The 15145-nt window shown below is 34.5% G+C and overlaps 1 protein-coding gene across 1 annotated transcript; it reads left to right on the top strand.

Moving 5' to 3' along the window:
* The first annotated feature begins 14070 nt into the window (after window positions 1-14070).
* Window positions 14071-15005, top strand: LOC110627570 (GPI-anchored protein LLG3). The gene is made up of 3 exons (XM_021773918.1): window positions 14071-14155; window positions 14325-14381; window positions 14653-15005. Exons 1-3 carry the CDS (start codon window positions 14071-14073, stop codon window positions 15003-15005), a joined length of 495 nt encoding a protein of 164 aa, XP_021629610.1.
* The last annotated feature ends 140 nt before the right edge of the window (window positions 15006-15145 follow it).

Below are 15145 nucleotides of genomic sequence, written 5' to 3'. Positions count from 1 at the left end.
GATGTGTTAGTTCAAGTAAATGAACTAGTCTTTCCTGCTGATTTTTATGTGATTGATACTAAGGAAGATAGTTGTAATACTAGTTCTGACATTCTTCTTGGACGTCCTTTCTTGAGTACTGCTAGAACTAAGATTGATGTGCATGATGGTACTCTCACTATGGAATTTGAAGGGGAAGTCATTAAATATAATGTCTATGATTCTATGAAATATCCACATGATATGTCCCCTGTTTATGGTCTTGATATTGTTGACTGCCTGAGCCAGGAAATTTTTGACAAAAATCAAGATGATATTCTTAACAGTGATTTCTGCAGAGATACTGATCAGGTACAGATTGAGAGCCAGAAAGAGTCGAAACTTAAGGAAACAGTCTGTAGCATCCAACAGATAGTTTGCAGTCAAGCACAGATTGGAGAAAACTCAGTTGCACCACTTCAGAATGGTGTGCAGACCCTTCCTACGCAAAAGGAAACTTTTGGATCCAGTTCTGCGCCATCTCCTCTGCAGTCGAGCCTTGCGCAAAAGGAGATTTCTGAAACCACCTCTGCGCAGACACCCTTGCAACACTCTTCAGATCTGAAGCCCCTTCCAGGCCATCTGAAATACATGTACTTGGGGACTGACAAGACATTACCAGTAATAGTGTCCAATGAATTGAACCAACATGAAGAAGCAAGCCTCCTGAAAGTACTGCAGAAACACAAAGGAGCCATAGGATGGACCATAGATGACATAAAAGGTATTTCACCTTCCACATGCATGCATAGAATTCACATGGAGGATGAATGCAAGCCAGTCAGAGATGCTCAAAGAAGACTGAATCCACCTATGATGGAAGTAGTGAAGAAAGAAATAGTCAAGCTCCTTGATGCAGGTATTATCTACCCTATCTCTGATAGCAAATGGGTGAGTCCTGTGCATGTAGTTCCAAAGAAAACTGGAATTACCATTGTTCCAAATGCTGAAGGGGAACTTGTCCCCACTAGAGTTCAAAATGGATGGAGAGTATGCATGGACTATAGGAAGCTCAATGCTGCAACAAGGAAGGACCACTTCCCACTGCCTTTCATTGATCAGATGCTAGAAAGGCTTGCAGGTAAATCTCACTATTGTTGTCTTGATGGTTATTCAAGTTTCTATCAAATTCCAGTTACCCCAGAGGACCAAGAGAAAACCACCTTCACTTGTCCCTTTGGCACTTTTGCCTTTAGAAGAATGTCATTTGGACTATGCAATGCACCTGCCACTTTTCAACGGTGCATGATGAGCATATTTTCTGACTATGTGGGTAAGACAATTGAGGTATTTATGGATGACTTCACAGTTCATGGAAATTCTTTTGATGAATGCCTTACCAATCTAGAAAAGATCTTGCAAAGATGCATTGAGACTAACCTTGTGCTTAATTATGAAAAATGCCATTTTATGGTTAATCAAGGTATGGTCTTAGGTCATGTTGTTTTAGCTAAAGGCATTGAAGTGGACAAAGCAAAGGTGGATACCATCAAAAATCTGCCTTATCCCACAACTGTTAAAGACATCCGATCATTCCTTGGCCATGCAGGATTCTATAGAAGATTCATCAAAGATTTCTCAAAAATCACTTTGCCATTATGCAGATTGCTCCAACAGAATGTAACCTTTGATTTTGATGCAGACTGCAAAAAGGCATTTGACTTGATTAAAGAATTGCTTGTGACTGCCCCAATTATTCAAGGACCTGACTGGAACTTGCCTTTTGAAATCATGTGTGATGCAAACAATTATGCAGTGGGAGCAGTCTTAGGGCAACGTGTGGGAAACTCACCCCATGTCATTTACTATGCCTCTCGCACACTGGATGCTGCACAAAGCAATTACACAACAACTGAAAAAGAACTCTTGGTAGTTGTGTTTGCTTTGGAAAAATTCAGACCCTACCTCTTGGGTACCAAAGTCATTGTCTATTCTGACCATGCAGCTCTGCGATATCTGATCAAGAAAAAGGAAGCCAAGCCAAGACTAATTAGGTGGATTCTTCTCCTACAAGAATTTGATCTGGAGATAAGAGACAAAAAAGGCAAGGAAAATCTTGTGGCTGATCACCTCAGTCGGCTTCCATCCAATTCTACGCCTTGCCCAGTTGAGGAAGCCTTCCCAGACGAACATCTGTTCGTCACTCACTCTACCTAAGAAGATCATGCCATGCACACCACACCCCAGGGAAGTACTCAGTTTCCTTTGTTCTCTCCTCTCTTCTTCTCTTCTCTTCTTCTCTCTTCTTTTACATTGAGGACAATGCATGATTTAAGTGTGGGGGTGCATATCTCTTCTTCCTCTTCTCTTTCTTTCTATCTTCTTCTTCTCTCTTTTGCAATTTCTCCTTACAGATTTTTCAACAAAAAAAAAAAAATTATTTCAGTTATGCGATTTATGCTTTCAGTTTTCTTTTAGTTTATTTTTACTTTCAATAATACACACACAACCACAACCATCTTCTTCTTTTTATTTTGCTCTACTCAAAACTGATGAACTATGTTGGATGAGCTTTTCTTTCCATGACCCCATTGATGTTATAACTCTTTATGTAACAGCCCGGACGTGATCCCCGACACTATTACCGTTCACGGCCCAGGGCTATCCCTCGCCTGGCCTCTTGCCACCTCGGGCTTTCCACTGGCGTCGTGAACAGCTCTTAACATCCATTCACCCTCACGGGTTCCTGGCAGGATTTGTCCCCTTGGGTTCTTGCATCGAATGCATCCTTCCCCAAGTGGATTTGGCCCAAATTTCCATTGGAACAACTGGTACTCACTCTCACTAGACTATTCCCTTAAAGTGGGAGATCAAGGGTTCGAGTAGTGGGGGAGGCGACCTAATTTCTAAAGGGAAATTTGGGCCAAATCCACTTGGGGAAGGATGCATTCGATGCAAGAACCCAAGGGGACAAATCCTGCCAGGAACCCGTGAGGGTGAATGGATGTTAAGTGCTGTTCACGACGCCAGTGGAAAGCCCGAGGTGGCAAGAGGCCAGGCGAGGGATAGCCCTGGGCCGTGAACGGTAATAGTGTCGGGGATCACGTCCGGGCTGTTACATAAAAAGGCGTCCGGGCTGTTACAATTTGCTTTCTATTATTACTCTCATTATTAGTTACTACAATCAATCTCAAACCCCCCCCCATTTTACTTTTATTGCAATTTATTTTTATTCTGCTTCCAGTTTATCTCATTTGATCCCACTTTTAGTCTTTTATCTCATCTTTAATTTATTATTGTTTCAGTTTATTTTATTGGTCTTGTTGAGAAAAATAAATAGGTAATCAATTCTCTGTGGATTCGATCCTTTCACCACTATCTGCAGTTGTAAAATTGTTGATAACCAGAAAGGTTATTTTTGACCGGCCTCGACAACCGCAAGTCATGCTTATACTTCAAATAATGCATTCATTTTTTTATTTCACTCATTTATTTTCAGGACTTTACATTTTCGGGATATTTATTAGCTATTGATGATTACAATCAAATATGCAAGCTAGTTTAGCTTGCATATTTAACTTCACAGGTACTAGACCACCATATATACATGATGCCACTTAATGTCCAAAGAATCCTGATTCCATAATACAAGGAGCACTACCTATTGCATGCAGTTTTCTATAAAACTATTGTGCTTGTAGTTAGTAGTAATATGTTCCAATATATGTGCAGGTTGACAAGATGGGGTTGGAAGGCTTCTTATTGAGTTGGTATTCAAAGTAGAATAAGAGTGTAAGAAATTCTGCAAGAAACTTAAGGAGGTGATATAGATGGGATGAGATTTTTTGACATGTCCAACATCAAACTGGAGACTCTGTATTACTTGATAATAACAGGTAAATGAGATTTCCTCTCTAGTTTTTAATAGTCAAATGGCTCTATCTACTCATTTTGGTAAGAAATTTATTTATGAGTAGGTATTAACATTGGATTTAAACTTGTAATTAATGAATGACAGCCTTTTATTTTAAATTTTCTTCTCAAGTATCTGCAGATGGTTTATTGGGCTTATGTTTGTGTTTACTGACAATTGAATTTGGTCGACAATGTTTTGACACTTGGTTGATAAAGATTCATTGATGCTGCCTCTAGTGTCCATGTGTTAATATTTGATCTTTGACATGGAGCAATTAGCCTTGGACTATACGGCAGACTTGGACTGGACCTAACTTTTGCTGCAGACGTCCGATAGAGACTGACGATAGCTTTTCGAAAAGGAAATTTCGAGACGCATGACTTTCAAAAGTGTGACAAGGGCATTAGAAACTCACTTTTTCAATCTTGCATCGTTTAGGGGGTCAATTTTGCATTTTAATTATTTTTTTGGATATTTTGGATATTTTCATAATTTTGCTTATTAAGGTTTTGTTTCTATTATAAATAGCCTTCCTTGGCTATTAGAAACTCACTTTTTCAATTTTTGAGGAATTTCAATAAGACTTTTAGTCTTTTAGCCTATTTTTTCTCTTATTTCGTCTTAACCAAACGATATTAGTTAAAATTCCTTACGGAATCTAAATAGTCCTTCATCAGTCTTTCTTGGATTTGATGTTAGTTTTGTCATTTGTGAATTAGGTAAGCTACTTGATTATTGAATTTAATAAAATAATATTATTTAATTAGAATAAATTACATTCAGCGTCCATTTTATATGACTCATGCGCTTCTCCATATGTGCATCTACAAAGCTTGCTGACAGTATAGATTTGGGTTTAAATATTATGATTTTTGCGAGTTTAAGTATTTAATATGATAAAAATAAAGTTGTGAATATTAAATAGTATAGGAGTGTATATATACATTTGGCCTATATATCATTAACTTTGTAATATTCTCTTACTTTATCAAAAACACTGCTATTAAATTTTTTTTATTTATTTAAAGGTGAATTACTTACTATTCTGTTATTCTTGAATCAAACAAAAATGTTGTTTTTTCGATTTCGTATTTATTCTCTGAGTCCTACTCGGCAAAGAATGCAAATGACGAGCTAAAATGACGTTGTATCAGTTATTGCTGATGATAGAAAGAGTAAAGCGAGTCTTACTCAACAAAGAATACAAATGGTGGGCTAAAATAACGTTGCGTCAGTTATTGCTAATGATAAAAAGAGTAAAGCAAGTGCCTCTTGTATACTTAGTTTTATGGCTAGTTAATGCCATAAATTTAATTTGAATATGTAATGATATTTTAATTGATTTTTTTATAAGTATGAGAGTTTTTTTAGATTATATAAGTAATAAAAGAGATTTGAAAATAAATAAATTTAGTGGAAAATTTAATTGGAAATTTTTTAATTTTTCCGACGGATTAACAATGAACATAAGCGTTGCTAATTATTTCTGATAGATTAGCGACGGAATGATTATTGGATGGATTCAGAATTTCTGATGGATTTAGCAACGAACAATATTTGTCGCAAATATTTGTAACAGAGTTTAGTTCCGTAGGAAATCTGTTGCAAATATTTCTGTCGTAAAAAGATTAGCGATATGACATTAAGCGATGGATCCGAGTCCGTTGGTGATCCGTCGCTGAAAGTATCAGCGACGGATTTTAGACTATCAGTGACGAAATTTTCTGTCGCTGATAATATTTTTTTGGTAGAGAAAATTGTTTGGTTTCCCTTTTACTGTTTTTATTATTTATTTTCTAAATAAATGGCACTCGAATTAGGTTGACCTACAAGCAGCGGCGAACAAGAAAGTTTAGTTAGTGGGTATATGTTAATTTTTGTAAATTTTGATAACATTTTATTTGTTTTATAATCTTTCAAAGTTATTTTATTTGTTTATTAATTGTTATTAATTTAAGTTAGTATAATTTATATGTAAATTTAATTATTGTAATTAATTTTATTTATTTAATAGATCTTAAATGACCATTGAACTGTTGGAAATATTGGGTAAAACAATGAAACCTGAGTCGTGTTGAACACTGTCATTAAGAATTTATTTTATGATCCCCCAGGATTAAACAAATTCTTCTGGGATTTACTTTCCAGGATCAGGACAACAAGAATTTATCTCTGATTTATAACCCAGCAGATAACACAGAGAAAAGAAAGAGTAAAGAAGAAAAATGGGTGTTAATATATTTGTAAAGATGAAGGCTATTTATTGTGGAAAACTGACCGCTATATATGGTTATAAGAATCTTGAAATAAAATCAATACGGTCATATTTACTATTATATTTAAATCTCATAAATAAAATATTTAATGATTATAAAATCTTTAATTATCATAAAATCTTCAACGACCATAAAATCTCTAATTACTATGAAATCTCCAACGACCATAAAATCTTTAATGACCATAAAATCTTTTTGAAATCTAAACTAATTTTACAACAATCCCCCACAGATTTCAAAGGATTTTCATTGTTGGATTTTCATTGCTGGATTTAGAAATTTAGTGTATATGTTTCGAATCTGGTGTCTTTTAGACTATGAACCAGACATAGATTAATAAGACTTAACATACAGAGTAATTAGTGAAACTTTTGTTTCTATGAACCAAAACTCTTTTTTGTATGTTAATTTCTCATCAATCTCATAACACTCCACAGATCTTGTTGTCAAGGCCGTTTTACGCTAATAGGCCATGCGCGCGCTTGGTAGTTCATAAGTGCTATAGAGATTATGCCACAATCTCATAGAAGCGGCCCCACTCCACACTTATATAGGTGATATCATCAAGTGTATACTGCAATTTATACACCACCCATAAGGGATATGAATATCATTAAGAGTTTTCATCTCATCCTCTCATTAATGCAGTCTAGCACTTCTCACACCATAGAAAGGGACAACAATAAATAGTGCTATCAGAACTAACAAGTGACTTGTTATTACCCATATGAACCTTTTTCATGGGATCTCCAATCACAAAGGTTGGGTTACCATCACTATTAATTTCAAATTGGCTCAAGTCTCATTTCTCTCGATGTTTCATCTATTAGTTTTCTCTCTAAAGGTTTAGTCAAAGAATTGGCCAAATTCACTTCTGACTTCACATAATCAATGGAAATAGTTCCATCTTTCAGCAGCTGCTTAACAACATTATGTCTCAGACGAATATGTTTATTCTTACCATTGAAAGTTTTATTCTTTGCAATGGCTATTGCAGCTTGACAATCACAATGCATTGATATAGATGGTGTTGATAAAAAATTCACTAAATGCAACAGACTCCCAATGATCTATGCATATTCAGACTCTAATTTTCTTTAATTGACAATTAGGATCATAAGGGGTACTTACTGGTTTGATATTAAAATGTTCAAACTTCCTTAGAAGCTTCTCAACATAATGCTCTTGTGATAGCATTGGACTATCATTCTTCCTTATGATTATAACTCTCAAAATCACGTTTACCTCTCCCACATCTTTCATATCAAATTTAGAGGCAATGAAGGTTTTTGATTTATAACTATATCGTAACTTGTACCAAAAGTAAGCATATCATCCACATATAAACAAATAATCACACTTATCAATCATTTATACATTTTGTATATATATACTTATCAATTTCAACAGAGATAAAATCATCATTCAACAAAACTTAATCAAATTTCTCATGCCACTGTTTGGGAGCTTATTTAAACCATATAATGATATAAGAAGTTTGCAGACTTTATTTTATTGACCAGAAATAATACAACCATTAGGTTGAACCATATAAATTTCTTCTTCTAAGTCTCCATTTAAAACTGTTTTAACATCCATTTGATGAATAACAAGTTTATGTATAAAACCTAAAGCAATTAATACTTTAATAGAGGAAATTCTGTCTCAGGAAGCTAAACAAGTTTATGTATAGAAGCTAAAGCAAACTTATAAACTTGAGTTTATGGGTTTCAGCATAACTTATAAACATGCAATCAAAAGTTTTTGAACCTATTTTTCATTTCTTAGGATAAGGAAGAATTGCTTTAGCAAGACACCCCACACTTTTAAATATTTTAAGTTAGGTGTATAACATTTTCAAAGTTCATAGGGTATTTTATCAGTTTTCTTATAGGGTATCCTATTTTGTAGATAGCAAGCAGATAATAAAACTTCCCCCAAAGGTTATTAGGTGAGGAATAACTTATTAATAAGGCATTCATCATTTCTTTTAATATTCTAATTTTTCTTTCCACAACTCCATTGGATTCAAGTGAATAAGATGGAGTAAATTCATGAATTATTCCTTCTTTTTTCACAAAAGTCATTAAATAAGATATATTATCCACCTCTTTTTTTATTATTATTAATATAAGAAGCACTAATATGTCCTAATCTAGCATACCATAAATCAAAGAATCAAGCAAGTAAGCATAAGAAGATACATCTCCATTTGTTATTGCAGAAATATTGAGAACAAAGAGTCCCTGATTACAATAACCTTTTGCAATAAAAATTTCATTTTTTGTCAGTATAATTTTGTCTGACCCAAAAGACACCTTAATCCCAGTCTTTCCCGATAGAGTTACAGAAATTTAATTAGCTCTCATATTAGGTACATGAAGTACCTCATTAAGTGCCAAGGTCTTGCCAGATGTGAGTTTGAGAAGAACTTTCCCTTTACCAAGAACACTTGTAGTCCTAGAATCACTCAAATACACATGTTCTTCTCCTTTCCCCACTGTAGTGTAAGAGATGAATGCATTTTTGTTTGCACAGATATGCCTAGTAGCACCAGAGTCTACTACCCATTCTTGCACATTAGCTATAAGAAAAGTTTGAGAAATGACCGCAGCAATAATGTCATCTCCTTCAACTAAAATCACTTTTGTTTTAGGAGGATTGTCATTTATTACTCTTTTCCTGCACTGAGGTGCATGATGACCCGGCTTACCACATACAAAACAATTTTCTTTCTTTTAAAGGTGGGATTATTAAATTTGGGTTTGTAATCAGATTTCTTATTTTTATACCTGTTATTTGATTTGTGCACTTTTTCTTTGTACAAGATTTGCTTTTGTAGCCAACATCCTTAGCAGTATATTTCAAGTTCATTGAATCTCATATTTTTTCATTGTATCCCATATTTCATTGAATCTCATATTTCCTTGGCTTCCTTATAGGAACAGTAGACATCAAAGAGATCGTTAGAAAGAGTACTGATAATTGTATGCCTACATACCTTATTAGAATAGGCCCAGATTTCATGCAACTTTGGATCAACAGCAGGTACAGGTCTTGATTCTGTGAGTGCTGAAGCAACGCCATACATATCAAGTATTGAAAAAAATTCTCTCTTGCCTTCTTTTAAAATTCTGACCCGAAAAAATCTCAATCTTCGAGATGTCAGGAAAAGGTTTAGCGTATGGAACAACAGGCAGAAGAGACCCACCATTTGTAGCAGTAAGAAGCGTGGCGACAGGAAGAACAGTAGAAGCAGTGGTAGTTATAATGTCATTGGAAGTAGGCAGTGCAGAAGCAGAGGCAATGACAACATTTGGTTCCATTTGTATAAACATAAATCCTTAAGATTGTTGGAAATATTGGGTAAAACAATGAAACCTGAGTCGTGTTGAACACTGTCCTTAAGGATTTATTTTGTGATCCCCCAGGATTAAACAGGTTTGTAACAGCCCGGAAATCCGGACCGCTACCGGCGCTAGGATCCAGATCGGCATAAGGCCGCCGGGAACCGTAGCAAGCCTGACATAACCTGTAATCCTGTTTAATCCCATACATGATCAACAATACTCATAAACCTGTAAACATTCTCATATAACAACCAAGCTCAACCTGTACATAAATATAAACATAACATAAACCTCCACTGGAGCCCTCATCAAAATGCTCCAATGGGGTATCTCATCATACATAAGCTTGGCTGAAACATAACCTCATATCTCATATCATAAAGACCATGTACATACAAGTGGGATTAACAATCTGTATTGGTCAAGCACAACTATATCCTCAATATTCAAATTACATAACATAACTCAAAACACTTTTACATTACATCATAATACAATTGTCATGTCCACAATCTAACTATTACATAAACATAACTTTCATGCTCTGGCTAACCTCCTGATCTACCCTGCACCTGCACATCTGGGGTTAGGGGAGAGGGGTGAGCTATAAAGCCCAGTGAGCAGAATAGAGAAAACATATATTAAATATTTCATGCTTCCATGAAATGCAACACATCACAAACATATCACATAAGGATGGTATTGTCACCTATAGTCCTCAACATAGTCCAATCGTGCCAGGGGCGTAGAATGGGCCTCACTGGTCTTTCTCTTACATACATAACATAACATAACATTCCAATATGCCAGGGGCGTAGAATGGGCCTCACTGGTCTTTCTCTTAACATAGTCCAGGGGCGTAGAATGGGCCTCACTGGCAATCCATACCGTATCGTCATCATATCATACCATAGGAGGACTAGAGGATCATCCAATGACCAATCCGCATCCACATCATATTATGCAATGCAACATATTCGTGAGTACTAATGCAAACACCCTATAATATCACATGGCATATATGATGCATGAACATGCTCAAAAAGTTATATTTCATTTATTTAAAAACTTAAGGTTTATTCCACTCACCTCTTAGCTGAAGCTCAACAGACTCTGAAGCAGCTATCTCACTGCTGGGGTCCCTGATTTCTCGGGTCCGAACCTACACAGGTGGACTCAAATGAGGGACCGAACAAACATAAACATGACTCTAAAATACTCCCCAAAAACCCCCTAGAACATCATGAAAACATCACATAGAAATATGCATGAAATGGCTGAACAGGGCACTTTCGGCGGCACCTTCGGCGGCCGAAAGTCCTGGACAGATCCGAAAGTCAGGCACTTTCGGCGGCACCTTCGGCGGCCGAAAGTCCCAGACAGAGACGAAAGTCTCTTTTCGGGGGCAACTTCGGCAGCCGAATGCTGCCTCCACAAAAGAGGGTTCGGCGGCCGAAAGTCACTTCGGCGGCCGAACCTGAGCTTCTCCCGAAGGGCAGAAACTCAGCTCCTCTATGCACATTTTGCCTCCCAAGCTCAAATCATGTAAAAACTAGTTCTAAAACATGCATACCTCACATACATTACACCTAGGGGTCTCAAACTATCATATACCCCATCTACAACACTTCCAACAACACATAAACAAGCTACATTGTTCATCAAAGCATCAAAACCCATAAACTCAACATATACCCTAACATGCATTTCTACCCATAGATCTTGCATAAAACTTATTTAAAACACATAAGGAGCTTAAGATCGGCTCTTACCTCTTGAAGATCGAGAGGAAGACGACCTAAACTTGGAGATCCACGAAAATGAGCTCCTGAGTTCCCAAAGCTCCAAAACTTGTTTCAAAAGCTTAAATCTTCAAAACCAAGTGAAAACAAGTGAAAATCTTGAAAGATTTAGAGGAAGAACATCAAAAATGGGTGAGGGGCGGCGGAAAGCTCACCTTGGCCAAAAATGGGGAAAACTCGCCCGTTTTCGGCTAAGGGACCCTTTTTATAGTGGCTGGCCAGACCACGTTCGGGGGCCGAATGTGCCTCCGCATGCATGCCATGTTCGGCGGCCGAACATGAGGTTCGGCGGCCGAACCTGGACTTCCCTCACTCATGCTTTCGGGGGCCTAACGTGCCTCCAAAACGCATGCATGTTCTGCGGCCGAACTTGACTTTCGGCGGCCGAACCTGGGTTTTCCTCCAAGGACTTTTCATGTAAAAACTCATTAAACTTCATACTTAAAATCATTAAAAACATGAAAACATTTCATAACAACATACTTTTACCCTTCTAGAGGTTTCCGACATCCGAGATTCCACCGGACGGTTGGAATTCTGATACCGGAGTCTAGCCGGGTATTACAAGGTTCTTCTGGGATTTACTTCCCAGGATCAGGACAACAAGAATTTATCTCTGATTTATAACACAGCAAATAACACAAAGAAAAGAAAGAGTAAATAAGAAAAATGGGTGTTAATATCTTTGTAAAGACGAAGACTATTTATTGTGGAAAACTGACCGCTATATATGGTTATAAGAATCTTGAAATAAAATCAATACGATCATATTTACTATTATATTTAAATCTCATAAATAAAATATTTAATGACTATAAAATCTTTAATTATTATAAAATCTTCAACGATAATAAAATCTCTAATTACCATGAAATCTCCAACGACCATAAAATTTTTAATGACCATAAAATGTTTTTGAAATCTAAACTAATTTTATAACATGAACTATGTCTAATGACTTAAATAACCATCATTGTTTAATTTACAAATGGAGACGGTGTGAAGCTATGATTAATTTGGTTTACTTTTAAGAGTTTAAGGCTTTGTTTCTCAGTAGAAAATAATTTATTTATGAAAAGATTAAAAAAATATTTTTCATGTGAAATATTTTAAAATTTTTTTATTGTAATTTAAAAAGTAAAAATACAAAAAATTTATACATAATAATATTAATAAAATACTTAAAATGCATAAAATGGTTTTTTTTTTAAATATAGTAAAAAAGCTATATTTTAGCTTTGAATATGATTTTTTTTTTTACTAATTATCTTCAATATACAGAGGTGTAAGCCAACTAAGTTTTGAAGATCTTAAATTTGATTCATCAAAACTATTTTGAGTTTGAGCTCAATTTGAGTTTTACTCATGAATTCGAGTTGTATATTAATAAGTTCATACTTGATTTATTTAGCAAATGAATTAAAATGAACTAAGTTTTTATTAAATCTAATTTTAAATAGTTTATGAATATTTCAATTTATTTACCTTTATAGTAAGTTTAGTTTAAAATTAAAAATTTAAAACTAAATAATTTTATTTTATTTGAATAAGTATAAGTGGAATTTAACTTTAGAAGGATAAAAATGAATTTATAAAAGTTTATTTAAATCAGAGTTTGAACTCAATTCTCACATATTGAACTCAACATGCTTAATAAGATTGTTTAGACCCTATCTATGAAATTGAAAAAGATGAACTCATGAGACTTAACGAGTCAAATATTGTACAGCTCAAATTTGGTTCATTTGCTAAATGATTCTAAAAATTAAGTTCAAAATTAACTCGTTTAGAATATGAATCGAACCTAATTAAACTTTTATCGAATTGAATTTCAAATAACTCATAAATAATTTGATTTATTTATACTTTTATCAGTGCGTCAAACATCAGAAAATGAGCAGGTGGTATATTTTGTTTAGGTGGTACATTTGGTTTAATAATGAATTAAGTGACTTTGCCTATTTTTCAATGTTTTGAAAAGGTATGCCACTGTTCATGTAAATGACCCATTTTAATTTCCTTTAATCATGATAAATCACAATTACATTTGATATAATTTGTTACTATATTTTATAAATATTGTTTAAAAAATAGTAATAAAGTTTAAAGATTGAGCAATTTCAAGTTCAATCCCTTAATCCCTCATTTCCTTATATAAAAAAAAAAAAATCAATGCATTAACACTAAAGATTTCGTTTGTAAAATTTAAAAGAGTTGGGAGTGAATAATTAAAAAATTAAAATTCGATATCCTCATATGTGAGACAAAAAGTAATTTGAAATATCACATATTTAGTATTTAATTATTATAAAAATAAAAATACATATAAATAAAAAATTATTTTTAAAATTATCAAATGAAATTTTATTATTAAAAAAAATATTTTATTACATCGTCTCTTATTTAGTTTTAAAAAAAATCGTTGAACAAACCTTGAAAGGTTAATGTTGTTGGAAATGGTTTCCTCGGGATGATAAGGCAAAATCAATTATATCAAATAAATTTAAAAAAAGAAAGAAAGAAAATAACAAATAAACAACTATATATATGTGTGTGTATAATCTGTGAATGCTGCGCTGCCACAATAACGGCATTGGCCTTAACCAAATTTGATGCAGCATTTTGCTCTCCTCCGCCACTATTGGTTTGCTAAAAATGATAAAGCCAAAACACAGGGAGCCTCATTGCTGGTCATTGGGGAGATCGATTTAGATCTCCGTAAGGGAAGAGAAGAACAAATAATTAAATAAATAAATTACAGAAAAACAATGGCTTGCAATCATTACCATTCATGGTTTTATCTTATTTTCTTCTTTCTCCTTATTGGACTAGCCGCCTCCTCCTCCATCTTCTGTAAGAATTTTTTTCTTTCTTTGTATTTCTGTCTTCCATTACTAATATATTTCTTATTTTGTGTATAATAGATTTATGACTCGAATTTGAGACTTCACAAATCTGGAGTCTAATATTAATAAATTTTTATCATTATTTTTCATGTTCATCATGGATTCCGAATTCTCAGATGATGCACTTGATTCTCATGGACATTCTGGCCGTACCCTTCTTCAGGCCAAGAAACGTAAGTTCTTTCCTTTTTTTTTTTTTTTTTTTGTTTTAAGTAATATATGATAAAGCTACATAGTTATTAATAACAATTAAAAAAAAGAAACCATAGCATGAACATAGCCGTTTATGTTTTTCTTTTCTTTTTTCTAACTTAACTTAGCTTTACGTGTCTATCTTCCGATATATTCGTTGTTACTTTTTCATTAATTAAACTTTTAATTGGGGTTCAGGAAGGTTCATTACTTTGTTTCCTATTGACGTTTTCTTTATCTTGATGGTCACAGAATGCAATGTGAGTTTTGAGAATATGGACTACACAGTCCTCATACAAAATTGCAAGGGACCTCAATTCCCAGTCAAGAATTGTTGTGATGCTCTAAAGAAATTTGCTTGCCCACATGCCGATATCCTAAACGACAGAACAAATAACTGTGCAGAAACCATGTTCAGCTACATAAACCTCTATGGGAAATATCCCCCTGGCTTGTTTGCAAATGAGTGCAGAGAAGGCAAAGAAGGTCTCGTATGCGAAGCGGAAGAAGATTCTTCCTCGACTAGGGTTCATATTACAGCTGCTCAGTCCTCATTCCTTGTACTCATGGCTGGGTTTCTAGGATTATATTTCCATTTGTTGTAGATGAGAATATTTGCATCTTTTTTACTTTGCTAAAATATGGGTGTCTCTCCTCATTGTGTGCATAGACTTGGTATTCTTCTTATTCTTCTTCTAATTAATTATAGTTGCCTCAAAAGGATAATCTCATTATCTATTTAATT

The sequence above is a fragment of the Manihot esculenta genome, chromosome 12 (assembly GCF_001659605.2).
Source record: "Manihot esculenta cultivar AM560-2 chromosome 12, M.esculenta_v8, whole genome shotgun sequence".
In the NCBI taxonomy this organism is placed as follows: domain Eukaryota; kingdom Viridiplantae; phylum Streptophyta; class Magnoliopsida; order Malpighiales; family Euphorbiaceae; genus Manihot; species Manihot esculenta.
This window is presented reverse-complemented; position numbering and strand designations above follow the sequence as displayed.

Excerpts from the sequence above, each read along its gene's own strand:
- LOC110627570 (XM_021773918.1), top strand. The coding sequence starts at position 14,071 with ATGGCTTGCAATCATTACCATTCATGGTTTTATCTTATTTTCTTCTTT. Across the intron at positions 14,156-14,324 it reads CGCCTCCTCCTCCATCTTCT|ATGATGCACTTGATTCTCAT; the intron begins GTAAGAATTTTT and ends CCGAATTCTCAG. Across the intron at positions 14,382-14,652 it reads CCTTCTTCAGGCCAAGAAAC|AATGCAATGTGAGTTTTGAG; the intron begins GTAAGTTCTTTC and ends TGATGGTCACAG.